At 35.6% G+C, this 18,845-nt stretch overlaps 1 protein-coding gene across 1 annotated transcript in view; it reads right to left on the bottom strand.

The window, feature by feature from the left end:
* Window positions 1-18,845, bottom strand: part of PTPN13 (protein tyrosine phosphatase non-receptor type 13) — a 239,346-nt gene that overhangs the window by 138,688 nt on the left and 81,813 nt on the right. Inside the window, exon 7 of the mRNA XM_044682397.1 lies at window positions 9,049-9,627. Coding sequence (XP_044538332.1) covers window positions 9,049-9,627 — 579 coding nt within the window. The remainder of the gene's footprint in view (window positions 1-9,048; window positions 9,628-18,845) is intronic.

Below are 18,845 nucleotides of genomic sequence, written 5' to 3'. Positions count from 1 at the left end.
CTTAAGCTAGAAGGCTATTTGTCAAGAATATTGCTGTTATGATTTATTACTTGTTTACTTGGGCACATGTTTTGGAGTTTTAGTTCTATAAGATTGTTTGCTTACAAAAATGAATAATATGGAAATATATTTTACATAATAATACATGTATAACCCAGATTGAACTGCTTTTCAGCTCAAGGAATGAGGAGATAAGGGAAGAAGACAATATGGATCATTTAACTTTGGAAAAGTTATGTGGAAATTTGTTATTAAAATTAAAAAATTTAAAAAACCAATTAATCAAAATGGATATTTTTTAAAAAGTATGTTATGTTATTCATGAGACTCGCATTCATATATAAGTTGGTTTAGAAAACCTTTAAAATGCTGTCCATTGATTTTAGAAAGAGCTGGAAAGAGCTATGTGAACTAATGCACAGTGAAGTAAGCAGAACCAGAACATTATACACAGTAACTGAAATACTGTGGAATGATCAAATGTGTTAGACTTTGCTACTAACAGCAATATAACAATCCAAGATAATTCTGAGGAACTTAAGAAAAAGAATGCTATCCACCTCCAGAGGAAGAACTATTGGAATAGAAATGCAGATGGAAGCATATGATTTATCACTTGTTTATTTGAGTATGTTTTGGGGTTTTGATTTTATAAGATTATTTGCTTACAAAAATGGATAATATGGAAACATGAAAAAATGCATAGAGCTTTTAAATAAAATACCATCCAACTCTGAGATACAGTATAATATATATAATATATGATATTATATATATATAATATGTAATATATATTATAATAATAATATAATATATTCTCTTCTTGGCCTTGATCTCCTTCAAACTTTGGGAGATGAAAAGTAGACTAGCTTAAAGTCAGCAGGGTGGAATAAGAGAGAGAATAACAAATAGCACATTAAGCCTTGGAAATCCAGAACTGACTGGAAAGGAAATTATACAGAAATTTAAAGACCACTCCTCCAAGCTTAAAGCCCACATCTCTGCTGAATGCCAAGGATCCAGGTCCACATGACTGAGAACTGGTCTTTCAGAGAATAATCCTGTAAAAGATCACATGAGCTATTTGAAGTAAATACTCAACATGTCCTGGCACATTCACAATTTAGACGCAGCTCCAACTACGGGAATGAATATTGGCTGGAAGTCAAGCTTTAGGCAAGTCAGAATTTCCCTTGCATTTAAGTTTCTTTGTCAGCAAAATGTGAATATTGGAATAAATGATTTCTAAAATTCTTTCCTAGCTTGAAAGTCCCATGACACTTCCCAGCAGCTGCTGTGAACCAGGGATGCCAAATGTGGAAATTGTTGAGTCTACTTTTTAATACTTTATGATGCTTTAACATGGTAGTATTTAAAATGTAAACAAAGAAATGTGTACACTCTAAACATTCATCTGCTTGATTTTAAGACACATAAAAAACATCTATGGCAATTCTTTTGATGGAAATCAAGCGATAAATTAGTTTTAGTTAATCTTTCCTTAGTTGCTATTCTTTGAACCCTAGCTAAAATCTTTAAATTACCAATCTAAGCCTTTATTTTATTTGCACAAAATACACAAATTAACTTTCTATGGAAAAGGGCAAGACAGAACAAAACCAATATATTCTTCAACTAAGTATCTAAAAAAGGATTCACAGTAAATCTCATCTTCAAACACACTACAAGGTGTATGTGATTTGAATAAATATGAAAATTCTTATCACATAGTAGTCAAATAACTGGGGGAAAAGTAGTTTTTCTTTTACAAAGCCAACTTTTAAAAGGATATTTAATTTGGACATAAAAGTACATTTTAGGAAGATATAATTAATTTTATTTACAGAAATAGTTCTATGAAAATTATTTTCTGGGACCTTAATTTGTCAGTAAAAATGTAAAAAAAGAAGGAAAAGATCACCAAAGCATTAAAAAAAATGCACAGATGAGAAGGAAGGCAAGAAAGAATCAACCTGGCAAGCAGGTTTAAGTTACATGTTAGATTTATTAAATGTTTCTTTATTTTTTTAAACCCTTACCTTCTGTCTTAAAATCAATACTGCGTATTGGTTCAAAGGCAGAACAATGGTAAGGCAAGGCAATAGGAGTTAAGTGACTCACCCAGGGTTATACAGCTAGGAAATGTCTGAGGCCAGAATTGAACCCAAGATCTCTTGTCTCTAGGACTGGTTATTTATCCACCAAGCCACCCTGCTGCCCTCTCTTAAGTGTTTCTAAAGAATGATAGACTACATATAATATTCAATTTCATGTAGAAATCTCTATTCCACTCTGTATATGAAAATGCTTATTTATACTGCTTATTAAGTTTATTATAAGTTTATTGTCTCCTTAAAAAAATTTTAGCTGCTCAGTATGATGGGAAAACTCTCAGTTCAAAATTAATTATAAATAAAAAAGAAATGTAACTTCTTTCCCATTTTTTGGCAGAGATATGGGGAGTTGTTTTTTTTTTTATCTCACCAGTGTTGGGGAACTCCCTATGTGTCAACTAACTTCAAAGCACAAGATTGTCAACTTATCTGTCACTTAATCTTAAGAAGAACCTGGGACAATGAGGGGATTGGCCACATGCTAATAAATTTCAAAGGCAGGACTTAAGCCCAGGTTTTTCTGATATCAAGGTCAGTGTTCTATTAATTATGCCAGGCTATGCTGCTACTTCTATTATCTCTTATGTCATTTATAATATTAAACATGTGCCTCAAATCTCACAAGTTATGCTGAAAATTCTTTGCCAATTTGAATAGATAAAACTCATCAAAGAAGATGACCCAAGTTACCTCTCCTTTGTGATCTCTGGCAGTGGACCATTTTCAGTTTCCATTAAGACACTGCCTTCTAAAGAAATGTGTGAAGCACAAAAGCAAAACAAAAGCATGGAGGTGATCTGGAAGGCTGTGGGTTCATAAAGAAAGTCCAAGATTTAATGTAGAGAGGAGAAATGTGGGTCACAAAAAGTTGGAGACTACTCAAACAGAAGGAGGAAAGAGGCTCACAGAAAGAAAAGGATTGAGAAGAGCCTGAGGAGAAGGAATTTGATGTCAATGCTAATAAGAAAAGTGAAGAAACAGAAGTTGACAAAACAAGTTCCTTACTGAAAAAGAAAAAGAAAGAAATTTAAGACTGTCAAATTGTTAAATGGTGATAAAAGGCTGGAAAGGAGTAAGGAGGTGATAAAAGGATGTAATGATGTTTGTTGCTCCCTGACCCTATCCCACTCTAACTTATTCTTTTGTCAAACCCTCTGGATATCTGGTTTTATTTTTAACAAACTGCCCTTAATAATGCCCTACTTCAAGGAATTACTTTGTATATATTTTGTTTTTAATTTTAATTGTAAATGCCTTTTCATCTCAAAATATAAAGTCCCAGAAGGCAGGGATGATTTTTAGATCTTAGGCATATATGAGGCCCTTAGAACTACTTACTCAATTGAACTGCATTTGGAAGACGCCAGTTAAATATATTGTTTTCACCATTTGTTAGGTTCAGTTCTAGACAGTCATCCTTACATTTGAACTTATGGTCCACAAATCCAAATTTCTGATACTCAAGGCTGGGGTTGAGTCTTTGGACCCAAGAACCAAACCTCAACCCAGTCAATTGTTCTCCATGATTCCTTCCAACATTAAGATTATCTCCCATAGAATGGCGAGGGGAGGGAAATTTCAGGTTCTAGATTACTAATCTGTGAAAAGGGAGTAGATGGTGGTAGATGGAGTCACTGGTCAAGTCAGGGAACAGTGGGGCCAAGATGGTTTCAGACTAGAAGAAGAAAAGGGAGTTTGCAATATTTATTCTCCAATTCTTAGCCAGGCCATCTCTGCCTCACTCTAGGGTTGAGTAAATTATCTAGTTCCTCTATTTAGCTGGAAGGGGGCTCATGCAATTTACTACTCATTAATTTATTTTTATTTTTAAAAAAATCTTTACCTTTTGTCTCAGAATCTGTGTATTATTTCCAAGGCAAAAGAGCTGTAAAGGCTAGGCAATGGGGATTAAGTGACTTGCCCAGGGTCACACAGCTGGGAAGTGTCTGAAGGCAGATTTGAACCCCAAGACTTCTTCCCATCCCTAGGTCTGAAAAAAGTAAAAATCTGAATAAGTGAAAGAGTGTTGGGGTACCAATCAATTTCCTAATACTAGCATACTAAGAACATATACTAGGAACAGGTAAAGTGGCTTAGTGGACAGAGATGGGAGGTCCTGGGTTCAAATTTGACCTCAGATACTTCTTAGCTGTGTGACCTTGGTCAAAGATACTTAATCCCAATGGCTTAGCCCTTACCGTTCTTCTGCTCTGGAACTGGTACTCAGCATCAATTCTAAGCCAGAGGTTAAGGGTCTTATAAAGGGGGTGGGGGAGGGAGGAACATATACTAGTATGAGGAAGGAAGTGTGGAGAGCATTTGGGTGAAAACCAATGAAGAAATAAACAGGCTGCATGGGGCAGCTCAGGGGTCCCTGATTATGAGAAACAACCATGGAGACCTATATCAATATCATGTCATCCATCATGATGCTGGTCTAACCAAAAAAAAAAAAAAAAGCCTAATATATTAAAAAAAACTTACATTCTTACCCAAAAATCGATCTCTGAACATAATCTTAATTACGTCATATGTGATTCCTCATTCTTGCCCCACATGTAGAATGTGTGGCTATATCCTGTCGTTTGGTTCTCCACAGCCTTTCAGTATAGGACCCTTTCTCTCTACTGCAGCCTCTGAACACCAGTTCAGGCTTCATGATCTCTCACCTAGACCATGGCAATAACAGCCTTAATTTTTTTTTCTTTTTTACTTCAAGCTTCTCCTAACTCCCATCCAGCCTCTCTTCAACTGCTATGACAACTTTCCTAAAAGAGGAGGTCTATGTCACCCTCATCCTCAAATTTCTCTATCTTTGTGCCTTAGCCCTGGATATCCTCCACGTCTGCCTCCTCACTGCCTTGGTTTCTCTGGTTTCCTTAAAGATTTAGTCCAATCCCACCTCTTGCCAAAGGACTTTCTCTTTCTGCCTCCCCTTTCAGATTCCCTTCATCCTACACACTGTATAGATCTTAAAGGTGTCTAGATATTTGCATGTTGTCTTCCTTATTGGTCTGTATACTTGTTGAAAGCAGGGATTACATAGTTTTTTTGCTTTTTTTTGGTATGCCCAAGAATCAGCACAGTGCCTGGTCTCTGAAGGTCTCTGTATGTTATTATCCTCCTGAGAGGACTATCTTATGTTGCGAACTTTGATTTGAATTGAGTATAATTTGGAACAAGAGATTATCTCCCAGAATCCAGAAGGTGAACTTTTTGTAGAAGGTGTCACAAAGATGCCTGCAGAGACCACACGTGGCACCAAAAGATCCAGAGTGAACTTTGGGATGTGCTAAATTTGAAGTGGGGGGGGAGGGGGGGGTTGAATGCATTTGTTTTGAACGTACACTCTTATGCCAAAAGGGGACTGTCCCCTATTTGACTTTGTGTCAATGCACCTAACATAGGTTTTCTTCTTCTTCTCTTTTATTTCCCTCTTATCCCCATATTACTGTAATTTCCCTTTAGAAGCTGTAATATTGTATGTACCTCTAGTTAAAGTTATAAGTTAGTTATGTTTCCATGATCCACTGGGGAGACTTGTCTCCCAAAGGAGACCAACATCAAATGCTTGTTTTAATGATAACTTCCTCTTTCAAGAGGTGGAGAAATTAAGAAGAGAACAGCTGATTCTGAATTTGAGGCAGCTAGGAGATAGAGTGGATAGAGTGCTGATGACTTGATTTCAAATCCAGCCTCAAACGCTTACTAGTTGCATGACCTCGGAAAGTCACTTAACAATTGCTTGCCTCAGTTTCCTCACTTGTAAAATGGGGAAGATGACAGTACCTGCATCACAGGGTTGTTGTGAAGAAGAAAGGAAATAATATTTGTGAAGCACTTAGCACAGTATTTGGAACTTAAGTAGGTGTTATACAAATGCTTATTTCTTTTCCATTCTCTTCCCCTTCCTAACAGGGAAGAACTAACTGGTTGTTAGAGGAGAAACAATGGAAATATTAAAGGAAGTGATCATTTGCACATTTCTCTCAGAACCTCTAACAGAAAAAGAAAGGAAATCTTGGGATCTTCTGACAAATTCCTATATTTTTGAAGGGGCAGATTTTCAGAGATTTGGTATCATGCTGATTAAAACCTTGCATTCAAAACTAGGTTGAGAAGAAAATAAGGGATAAAGAAAAGCACAGAAGAAAAATATAGGTAAATTGGATTGTATAAAAGATAAAAGCATTTGCACAAACAAAATTAACATACCTAGAATAATAAAAGAAACTTATTTTTTAAACTGTTACCTTCCAAAGCAGAAAAGCAGTAAGGACTAAGTAATTGGGGTTAAGTGACTTGTCCAGGATCACATAGCTAGTCAATGGCTGAGACCACTTTTGAAGCCAGGACCTCCTGTTTCCAGGCTTGGTTCTATGTATCCCCTGAGTCACCTTACTGCCCCATATGAGAAACAAATTGGTTAAAAATACACTTCACAAGGGGAAAGTAAAAACATGAATCATGTAATCATGGAAAATTTTTCTAAAAAATTAAATATTTAAATATTTAAAAAAATACACTTCACATAAAATATTACTTACACAAAGCCAACAACCATTTCCCAAGCCAACAATATGAATAAATAATCAAAACATTTTCAAGGGAAAAAAGCCAAAATAGCAATAAAATGAATGAAAAATGTTTCAAATCACTGGCAAGAGAAAATGAAAAGGAAAACTACATGTAAATTTTAATTCACATCTAGCAGATTGGCAAAGATGATAAAAGACAAATAGTCATTGGTGGTAGGGCTATGGTATGACAGGTAAATGAGTACATTGTTTTTGAGGCAGAACTGGTCTATTTAGTCTTGAAAATAATTTGGAATTATCCTAGAAAATATTTAAACTCCTCAAATGCTATGACCTAGCAATTCTCTTTATGATGGAATTTTGGAAGATAAACTAACTTTTTGACTTAGAATATGGATTGAGGAATAGCTGAAAAAAACTGAGGGGGGGGAAATGGAATTAAATTATATTTTGACAAAATAAATGATGACAATAAAGACTTCAGAGAAATTTGGGAAAACCTTTCTGAACTGATGCAGAACCAAGGAATCAGAAGCAAGAGTGAAATAGCACCAAAATATACAACTATCAACATAATATGAAAAAAAAAAGACACAATTAAAAGATATCTGAACTTATTCAATGCAATGATCAGCCCTGACTCCAGAGGTCAGACGATAAACTTAACCAGACTTTCCTCCTCATAGCAAAAAGGCAGTAAGCTTCATTTGTGGCTTCATTTGCTTACATGTTAAGTATTTCTTTGTTAAAAAAAGAGGATTCTGTATGGGTATGGGCAATTTCTAGAAATTGAGAGTGAAAAAAAAAATCAAGAAAACTTTTTTTTTAATTATGTAAAGGGAAAATGTAAATTTAGTTTGTATGTTCAAAATTGGTTGAAAGCCAGGTCCTAGGTTCTAATTTGACCTCAGACATTTCCTAGCTGTTTGACTATGGGCAAGTCATTTAATGCCCATTGCCTAGCCCTTACCACTCTTCTGCCTTAGGTTCAATACACTTGATTCTAAGATTAAAGGCAAAGATTTTAAAAAAACAAAGTATAATAGACATCACAATGTTTTCAAAAGCATTTATGGATATAGACATAAATTATTAAGTATTCACTGAAGCCCCTCTGGCTATAATGTTACTTAAAAATTGGAGTGGGTAGGGGGTAGCAAAACTTTTTTATAAGAATGCAATAAAACTAGGGAAAATCTGGTATGATAGTGATTTGCCTATTTACTCTTATAGTTTAAGAATGGTAGATCACTATGTAATATAAGTCAGTCCAAATTACATGAAAAAATGCCTTGGACTTAAAAAATCTGATCCTTCCTTAGACATCAGTCCTTCCTGCCTGCTTTGCCCTCTCCTAACTAGAGAACACATAGAACCATAGATGAAATTTTGATCTAGTCTCCTTTCCCTGACTGAAAGATGCCTGAAAATAGATTGCTAAGAATAGAAATGCCATCATACTTGAATCCTTTGAAAGGTAAAGAAATGATTTGAAATGCATTCCTTTTTTTGCCTCCATTTTCCAAGTCATTGAATAAGAATGACAAAATTACTCCCAAGTTAGCTTTTTAAAATTTACAAAGCACTTTCCCCTTGGCAACTCTGCATGTTAAATAGTAGAAGTAGTATTATCACTGTTTTATGGAAATTCAGCCTTAGTGAAAGTAAGTGGCCCATCCATGGATATTCAAATGTTCAAATCCTGGTTTCTTCTAATATTGGTCCAGTGCTCTCTGTGGCACACAACATTGCCCCCTCCCAGGAGTCACTAAATGGCTAAGTGATTGGAATCAATTCAGCACACTTGGTCCAAAATTGTGTATCACCAGAGTGAATCTATGCCTATCTAGTACATCCTAAGCATCTTCCCCTGAAATAAGAATCTCCCCGTGGCACTCACAGGTTTTTCAGAAATAACCATATCAAGAATGGAGTAACAATTCTGACTCTAGTAAATCAGTCAATACCTCCTAAACTCTCCCAATATGCAGAAGAGGAGAGAAAGGAAATGTAAGCTATACTCTCTCACTTTTATAATTTCACAAAAAAAAACTGAGGAGAGATGAGTATGAAAAAGACGAAACAAAGAACTAGAAATATAAGAGTAAAAGAATATAATTTGAATTAATATTGAGAGAATGACTGGACCTGGGGACTCATGAATGAAGGTTGCCTAGAAGTAATGGATTTTGACTGAACAGGGCACGGGTATTTGCTGAGAGCAGGGAAAGAGATCTTTTATTAAGGGACAAATGACATTTAGAAAGGCTTCAAAGTGTGCACGAGCTTCCAGGATAAATGCTTTCCTCGTCAAATGGTTTAGACCTTCTTCATTTTGACAGTCAAGGATCAATGTTCCATCCCCACTCTCCTCCCAACACACACACACAACTGACCTTCGATGTTCATGGCCTCCCTCAGCACTTGGAGCTTCTTCTGCCTTCCTCGTATCCTGTCCAAGGCACTTGATATCGCTGGTGAGGTGGGTAACTCTGGTGTGTGGCGAACTGGAACCAGTCTCTGAGGACCAAAGATGTCCAGGGCTAGACTTCCATCTGAGTATCTTGCCTCCTTCCTTCTAGGAGCAGTAGAAGCTTGAGCTCTTATTGCCTCGGGTAAACAGTGCCGAAGCCTTCCAGCCCCAGCAGAGAGTCCGTCTTCATTGGCTGGGTTGTCAGAGGAGCAGACCAAGTCCAAGGAGGAGGCCCAGACCTTCTGTTTATGAAGCACATTGGGGCCAAGGCTGCCTTTTCTTTCAGTGCCATTAGTTTTATAGTGATAAAGGGAACAGGGACCTTCTGATTCTTCATATCCAGGGTTATAATCTGAGGAAATTTCCTTGAAAAAATCTTCCTCACCCGATGTGTCTCTGATGGAGAGAAATCCCATTGACTTACTAAGCCCTTTGTTAAGAAAGCTCTGCTGAGAAAATGGAGTCCTGGGTACAGCTAGAACATCAGAAGTGGAGCTTCTTCCTGAAATGATAAGAATCTATCATGTATGCACATATTTTTTCATACTCTATACTGGCATTAAAATTTCAAGTGACTAGATATTTTCTTAATATTCTGAAGAGGCGGAATCCAAATAAATTACCAAAGAAATTTTACCCTAGAGCATTTGAAAATGAAAATATATGCACTATCTCATTTTTTTCATGAAAGAAAGTATTTCTACTACTATCCAATCTAATATAATGTCCAATATTCCAGAAACTGATTGAATATTAGATTATATCAGTCTTGCTTTCCACTACCTTATAAGCAACCCTAGTTTAGTTTAGTGATTCAAATAAATAGTTTTTAAAATCCCTGCTTTTAGTAAATGCAGAAAAATCTACTTTCTATGATTCTGATATTTACTTTGTGATGAGTAAAGTACATCTTATACTGAATAGTGAAAGGTTCTATAAACTAATATACTGGGAGTGCATTTTTTAAATCTTGCATAAAGTGTACATATATGCTATCCCAGCTCTTATTTAAATTCACAATTCCCCCCGTTAAAAAAAAAAAAAAGTAATAACTAGATGGTGTAGAAATAGTAGAAACTTGAGCTTTTATTGCCTCAGGTAAACAGTGACAAAGCCTTCCAGCCTCAGCAGAAAGTACGTCTTCATTGGCTGGGTTGTAGAAATAACTAGATGTTCTAGATGGTGGTTGAATTTCTAGGCTAGCCCATAAAAGCTTTTAAAGTAGTTCAAAGTAATTTCTACACAATTAAATATACTACAAAATGTTTCTGTCATACTAAGTTCTAAAACAAGTGAGGTAGATGGAAACATCTATGGATGTCATTGGGGTTTCTGGGAACTAAAAAAGTGCTTTAGGGCTTTATAGAACTGACAATTGGGTCAAATTTCACTTCTAAATATATTAGACTTTACAAAAATGTAGGCACATTGTTAGCATTATTGTAAATCATGAACAGAGGTGGTATCATCTCCAACAAATGACTAACTTGACTTCTAATAAAACACTAAATCAGAGAATGAGAATTAGGAGGGAGCTCAGAAGCTACCCAGTTCAAACAAAATCTACCTAAGAATCCACTCTATAATGTGCTTTTCTTGGAGACCTCTAATGAGTGAAAACCTACTATAACCTCGTGTGGGCCCATTTCACACTTGGTTAGCTCTAATTTAATCTTTCCTGACAATAAGCCTCAATTTCTTATTAGGCAATTTTTAACCCCTGCTTCTAGTTTTGAGGGACTGGAGTTCAAGTTCCATTCTCTGTTGGCTGAGTAAACTGGGTAAGGTCACCTATTCTTTCTGAGTCTTTGTTCCCGCTCACCTGAAAAATATAAGCATAAAACTTTGCTCCCTACTTGAAAAAAGTTATAAGGAAAATATCTTGCAAACCTTAAAATGTTGTATTTGTTGCTTAGTCATTTTCATTTTTGTCTGACTCTTCATGACCTCCATTTATTTTATTTTTTTTTTTTTTGGCAAATATACTAGAATGGTCGGTCATTTCTTTCTCTAGCTCATTTTACATATGAGGAAACTGAGATAAACAGGATTAGGAGATTTGCCCAGGCTCATACACCAAGTAAGTATCTGAGGTAAGATCTGTACTCAGGAAGAGGTCTTCTTGACTTCAGGACTGGCACTCTATCCACTGTGCCAGAAAGTGCCCCCAAATGCTGTATAATTAATTATACACTACTATTACTATTTAAAGTCAAAGGACCTAGATGTAAATCCCAGATTTTAAATACCACTGTGACCCTGATTTATTCTAAAGGCTTTAAAAAAGTGTCTTTTAGCAGCACTAAGTCTCATGACTCTGCTTTGGGCGTTCCCATGGAGCTCACCTTCTTGGAACATTGATGATAATTCTGCTAAAAGCCCACAAAGGTGTGAGTCACACTCCAAGGAAAGAATGGGGACTTGACTCACAGCAGGGATGTAATCTAAACCGTCTCCAAGCCCTGCTATGAATCTCCCAGAACATGAAGTTGAGGTTCTGTGTTAGTATACTTCTTGTGTCCTCAGAGAATGCAAGTGATTATGATTTTAAAGGTAATAACCAGAGGGACAGCTAGGTAGTTCAGTGGATAGAGAGCTGTGATAGAGATAGATACATCCTGGATAGAGAACATCCTGGGTTCAAATCTGGCCCTGGCCAAGTCACTTAACACCCATTGCTCAGCCTTTACTGCTTTTTTGCCTTGGAGCCAACACACAGTATTGATTCTAAAACAGGTCAGGACTTTTATTTTTTAAAAAGTGGTATTAACTAGTAGAAGATGGGAACTAATTTGGGAGTTAAGGTAGGGCTTGCCTCAGGCGCTGTGGCCAAGTATTACTATATAACCTCTGGAGTGTTTGTTCTTCTAGAATATAATCATATGAACGATCGATTCTGATATACTCTGTATATATCTTGCATGTACATCACTGTTGCTATGTTGTCTCCCACATTAAGATGAGATCTCCTTGAGGCTCTTTGTTTATGGCAAATAGCAAATTACTAATTAATTCCTGTTGACTTATTACAAGAGGCCATATGATTAGAGAAATTAAAATCCAGGAAGCCATTTGATAGTACCATCCATATGAAGTCATGACAGCAAAACTGTTCTAACACTTAAAAGTAATATGTGAGGGGAAGAAAAGTAATATGCATCAAATTCCAAATTGGAATGGAATTTAGCTTTGAGTCCACATTTGAACTCAGGACCTTCAGACCTGGCTCTACCTATTGAACCAAACTTATACTCAATGTGATAATTACTAGCTTTGTATTTCTGTCCACTCCATTCTTCATGACTGTTTGACCCCCTCTTCCTTTCTTTCTGCCATATCCCTCCTCAGATATCCAATTTCCTTTAATCAATTCCTCTCCAATTCATACTCCTTCCCTCAAATACTCCCCCATCCCTTCCCCTAGTCTTCCTAGTTCTAAATTGGTCCATTTTCCCAAAGGTCCGTCGCTTACTTTTTAATTCTTATTCTATCCACATTCCTAAAAATTCCTTCCTTATCCTCCAAACTATGTCCTCCTACTCTTGATAAAGAATTCAATTCTGAAATCTCTCCTCTATCTTGTCTCCTAAGAGTTCCTCCCACATACCCTTCTATTTTTTTTCTTTCTTTTTTTTTTTTTTTAACCCTTAACTTCTGCGTATTGGCTCATAAGTGGAAGAGTGATAAGGGTGGGCAATAGGGGTCAAGTGACTTGCCCAAGGTCACACAGCTGGGAAGTGTCTGAGGTCAGATTTGAACCTAGGACCTCACGTCCCTAGGCATGACTCTCAATCTACTGCACTACCCAGCTGCCCCCCCCCCATTTCTTGATATGTACTTCCCTTTAGGTATACCTCCCCCTCTCCTTTGCTTATCCCCTGGTCCTCTTTTCTCTTATTCCATCCACCCTTCCTTCTTTTATTTCCTCATTCCCCAAGAGGACTCCCAGGCACTCCCTTTTCCAAATCCTGCTTCCCTCCTATTTCTCTGTATATTAAGAAAAATTTTATCCTTCTAATTGTTTATGTTTTTGTCTATCCCCAGGACTGATGAGAGTAGGATTCTAGTACTACAATCCTCCACTTCTTCCTCCCCTTCTCTGTGGCAGTTCCTTCACTCATTCCTCCTAATGAGATAGCCAATTCCATCCTACCTCCTTCTGGTCACTAACATTTCAGTTCATTCCATTACATTCACCTGGAGCTCAAATCTTTCATCCACACATGCCTCTTCAAAATATCCAGGGAATGATACCATTCCCAGGGGCTAGAGATGACATTTTTCTATAGAGAAATCAAACATTTTGATCTTTTGGGTTACTTATAACTAGTCTTTCATTACCTTTATATGTTTCTTATGATCAAATTTTCAACTGAGTTCTGGGTTTTTTTCCCTAGGAATATTTGAAACCCTTTCAGTTAACGAAATATCCATTTTTTTACCTTTTTTAATTCTGATCATCTTTGCTTTATTCTCGCTTATAAGCCCAGTTATTTGTGCTTCGTGTCCTATGTTCTTTTAATGTTGAGACTGCTATTAGACTGTGTTATTCTGGCTGTAGCTCCACAGTATTCAAATTATTTTTTTCTTGTTGCTTATAATATTTTCTCTTCAACCAAGGAGGTTTAGAACTTAGCAATGATGTTCTTGTGCATTTTCACCTTTGAGTCTCTGAGAGGGTGATAGGTGGATTCTTTCCATTTCTATTTTACCCGCTGATTCTAGAATAGGCAGATTTCCTTGATGATTTCTTGGAATGTAGTGTCTAAATTCCTTTTTTGATCATAAATTTCTGGGAGTTGAACTATTCTTGTAATATCTCTTATTTTCTAGGCAGTTGTTTTTGTGATAAGACATTTCATATTCTCTTCTATTACTTCATTCTTTTGATTTTGATTTATTATTTCTGGTTGTCTCAGGAAATTGTTAGCTCCCCCTTGTCCATTTCTAGTTCTTAATTTCTTCTGTGAGCTTATGGATTTCTTTTTCCTTTTGGGTGATCTATCATAATTTTCTTGTTTTTTTTGCATTACTCTTATTTTTCCTTTTAATTTTTCTTCAACTCTAGCATAATTTTAAATTTTGGTAGATTAAAAAATGCTTACAACAAATGCATTCAAAAACAAAACAAAACTGAGGGAATGGAAAAAGTTTACTGTTCATCAAATGAATCTAAAAAAAATAGAAGTTGTAATCATGGTATCTGGCAAAGCAAATCAGCCAATTCAAAAAACCTAAAGAGATGAACAAATAAACCATTAGGTTTATATTTCCTCTAGATTCTTCTACTATAAACCCAATACTATGTTCCTTCTATTATTTTACTTTATTCTCTAAGTGGCACTGTTCCCACTGACTCTATTCACCTTATTCCTTTTAACTTCTCATTTGCTACCCCTTTATTTTTGGGATTTGTCTTATTAGATTTTTTTTTTGCCTACTTTTACCTAGTTATATAATTCTTCCCCTCTTTTCTTTTCAGTCAAGTTTTCTTCTCTTCCATTTCAATTAGTCCTGTTTATTAGTTTAAAATTTTTCACTTTTTTGTACCCCTTTCTAAAAAGCATTTTCCTCACTCTCTTCATTATGCTACCCTTTTCATTAATGATACTTTTTCATTCTACTGTTGATTCTTATTCTGTGATTCATTACTTCTATAATTATTAACTATGGTCTCTCTCTTTTTCAACTATATTCTTCATATACTCAAGGCTTCCAAAGTATTCATTCTAGTCTATCCCTATTAGGTAATTTCTACCACTACCTTGTAGAATTTTCTTGTGGATTCCCTTTTTTCATTCTCCCCTACTCCCGGAACAATGATAATTATTGCAAGTACCATAGAGGACACTGTCACTAGGGATATTTCTCCACCCCCCTCCCCACATCCCTGATTACATCATTTATATATTCACCCTTCTCTGGTTATCATTTTCCCTCCATTTGCCTCAAAATCTCCTTGGGTTTATTGCTCTCATTCCCTCATGTACCAGTAATACCCAGGACTTCCAAGCCCCATCTCCATCACCACTTTGAAGGCAGGATGAGTAGACTTTTCAAGAACTAAATCCTCTAGGCCACAGGCAGCATGAAGTTCTTATCTCACCAATGAAGCAAAATCTCCTTCCTTTCCCTTTTCTCTTCAGTTTTTCTCCCCTCCTCCTTGCCTATTCCTCTTCTCTTTCTGAGACCTCGAGTCACTAAGCCATGCTCCTCTATATTTCCCTGTTCCTTTCCCCTTGTTAAATGTATTCTTTCATGTTGTAATATACTACTCTCATGCCCCAATATGATTCACTTGTCAGCAAGTTGTCATTAGGTTCTGTCCATAATTCTCCAGGACCACCTTCTTCACCTTTATTTCCACCAAACCTACACCTTTTCCCCTTTTTCCTTGTGTATATTTAGAAATAAGTCTTTTGTAGGTCTCTATTATCACTCTGAGGCTACTCTTCAATTCTGGTGTTCTGTCTAAAGTTTAAACACTTATTGACTATTGAATATTCATCTTTTTTCCATGTATAATTAAGCTTAAATTTGCAGGGTAAGTCACCCCAGGGTTCAGGTTGCTGAACCTATAGAACATGAGCTGGAGGGGGCTGCTCCCTTCCCCCTCTCCACAAACACCTGAGCACATTTCTCACACGAACCATCCCTCAGCCCAGCAGCCCAGTGGGAACTTCCTTCCTCCCCTATCTGGGATAAGGCAGGAAGGGTCACATATGGCACTTTTGACACTTGGTTTCTAAAAGGTTCATCATCACTGCCCTAGAGTTTATCCTGCATGCCACTGCTCTTCAGAATACATTATTCCACTCCCTCCAGTGTTTTCTCCAGTGGATGCAGAATAGTTTTGCATTATTTGAATTTCCTTTCCTTAGTATTTGAAGATCTTCCTCCTAATCACTTGCAGAACTTAATAAATTTTAACCATACTATATTATATTGAAGTTTGCAGCCTTGTTTTTCCCTCCTTGGGGGTGACCTATGCTTTCTTCAACTGGTATTTCATTTTTAGAGATCTATGATCATTAAGTTTTCTCTTTGCATCTTGTCTTCAACAGTAATTTTTTTTTTTTTTGGCTTGGACAAGGAGTGTTTTCTTTTAATGTTGCTTTTTGCCTCTCTTCTTCTATATTGTCCTTCATTTCTATATATTTATATTCCCAATTTAGTGTTTTCTCTCTTTTATTTCTTTGGTGAGACTTACCATTATAAATTTCAATTTTTCTATTCTGTCAATTATGTTTGTCATAAATCCTGCTCTCACAATTCTCATTTCTCTTTTGAACCACTCAGGAATAGTGTGGTATGGTTCCACATTCTGCTCACATTAGATGGGATATTCTATCTTATCAAGTGGAGGGTTGTTTTTCTTTGTCTTGGGGTAATTATTCATCGATGCCTGAACTTATTAGAGCTAGAGGCCATATTTACTTTTTCTGTTAATGGTTTTCCCTGTTGATGTATCTGCTTATTTTCAAAGTCACTGAGTTTTATTCTTCCTGAGATTTGTTATTCCCCCTTATTTGCTTTTTAACTAATGGTGGTTTTCTTTGGGATTCAAGTGTTAACTACTCCCATGTATGTGCAGATTTTTATTTGATAACCCCAATTAAAACATTTTTTGCATTCTCCCATTTTGCTCCTCCACTGTATTCCATTTCCTGGCGGATCCTTTTACAAGTAACAAAACAAAACTCTTTTTAGGTCCTCAGACTAATTAGATTTAAGACTAATGATGTGGTTCTGAGGATATATATATATATATAACCTCCCTATATTAGAATTTAAGTAGTTTATCTTTTTTTGGTGCCTTATTATTTTTGATTCATGTTTACTTATGCTTGTGTTTCTATTTCATTGTTTCTATTCAGCCATTTTATAGAAATGTTTGGAAGTGTTCTTTTAAAGGCCCATTTTTCTACCATGAGATGAATCATTCTCAGTATTGCTGATTAAGTGATTCTTGGGTGTAAACCTATATAACTTTTGCCTTCTTTAGTATCATATTTTATGTTTTCTGTTCCTGTATGGTAATTGCTAAATCTTATGAACCTTACTATATACTTCCTTAGTACTCAAATTCTTTCTTTCTGGCTCTTTGCAGTATTTTTATTTTGACCTTGAGGCGTTGGATTAAGGCAATAGTATTCCTGGGAGTTTTCATAGTTTTTCCTACCAGGAGGTAAACAGAAGATTCTTTCTATTTCTACTTTGTCCTCTACTTCTAAGAGATCTTTTGTGATTTCTCAGATATTCCAATGAATCACAAACTATCACTCTTTAATCTTTTTTCTAGCTCAATTGTTTTTGTTCTTACACATTTTTCTTCCGCCCCACCCCTGTAGTCTACTGACTTTGTTTTAATATTTCTTATTGTCTTTGTGGTATTATTACCTAACTTGGTTAATTCTTATTTTCAAGGAGCTTTTTTCCTTAGATTAGGTTTTGTATAGTTTCTTCCAAGCTTTTAATTCCTCTTCCAATTTGTCCTTTCATAGTCTCTTTTCTTTCATTAAAAAACCCCAAAACTTAGTTTTTTTAAAGAACTTTTTCATGTCATTCAAGAATTCTGGATGAATTTAAGGACATACTGTGCTTTTCTTTTGAGGATTGCTTAAAGATGTTTTGGAATCCTTGTCTTCTAGTTTGTTTCTTGTGTATCTCTGACACCATAATAACTTTTTATGTTGCAATTCTTTTGTTTGTTTGCCTATTCTTCATGCAAAGAAAACTTTATCATGATGTTTGAATATTTGCACTTAGCCCTGTGCTATGAAAAACTGGATTTTTATAAATTAGAGTCGTTTATTGCTTAACCCACTATGTACAGGACATGCTATGACCCTAAAGACCTTCCAGGTCTAACAGTCATTATGCTTTTTTTGCACATAGAGAACACTAAAAGGAATGTAAGGAATTTTTTGCCATTATAAATTTCAGACAACTTATGTGCTTTATTTGGAAACTACTAAGATGGGCTTGAAAAAACTACTTTTTTCTTTCTGAAATTTATGAAAATATATTTCTTTTCTTACATTTCCCAATTAGGACTCAGTTGATATTTTCTAGATATTTATAGAGGGGTTGTATGAAAGAGTTTAGCTATTTATCACTATGTGGATTCTGCTCCACTCTTTGCCCTCTCTTGATTCCATGTATTTGTGAAAGCTGTTCCTTGTATCTATAACGTACTATTTTATAAACATTTCTACCAGTTGAATATGTTCTGTTTTTTCAAGGCCCTGATCAAGAAATATTTTCAGGTCCTTCTAACTTAAAACAATATCTATCCTCTAATATTTCTTATGCCATTTTGTTTAGATACTTTTTAAAATTTAATTCTATGTTCATCTATTTTATTCTTATTAGAGACATTTCTTAATCTCATTTTTATATCATAAACTCTTTGACAGCAGCAACTATGTTCTTTTAAATCTTTCTAATCTGAACATCTGAAAAGTGTTTTGATATTATGAAGTGATTTATTGAATAATATATAAAAGCTTATTTAATATCTTCAAACCACTTTTCAGTTTTCCCAACAATTTTTCCAAATGTTAAATTCTTATTTTAAAGATTTGGATTTTTACCTTTGTCAGATACAAGGTTACTACAATTTTTTATAACCATTTTTCGTATATCTATTATGTTCCATGGATCTACTTGTCTAGTTCTTAGACAGTACCAGATAGAAACTATAGACCAATATCTTAT

This window comes from Gracilinanus agilis, chromosome 6 (genome assembly GCF_016433145.1).
Source record: "Gracilinanus agilis isolate LMUSP501 chromosome 6, AgileGrace, whole genome shotgun sequence".
NCBI classification, from domain to species: Eukaryota; Metazoa; Chordata; class Mammalia; order Didelphimorphia; family Didelphidae; genus Gracilinanus; species Gracilinanus agilis.
The sequence above is the reverse complement of the archived record's forward strand: the minus strand, read 5'-3'. Positions and strand labels throughout refer to the sequence as shown.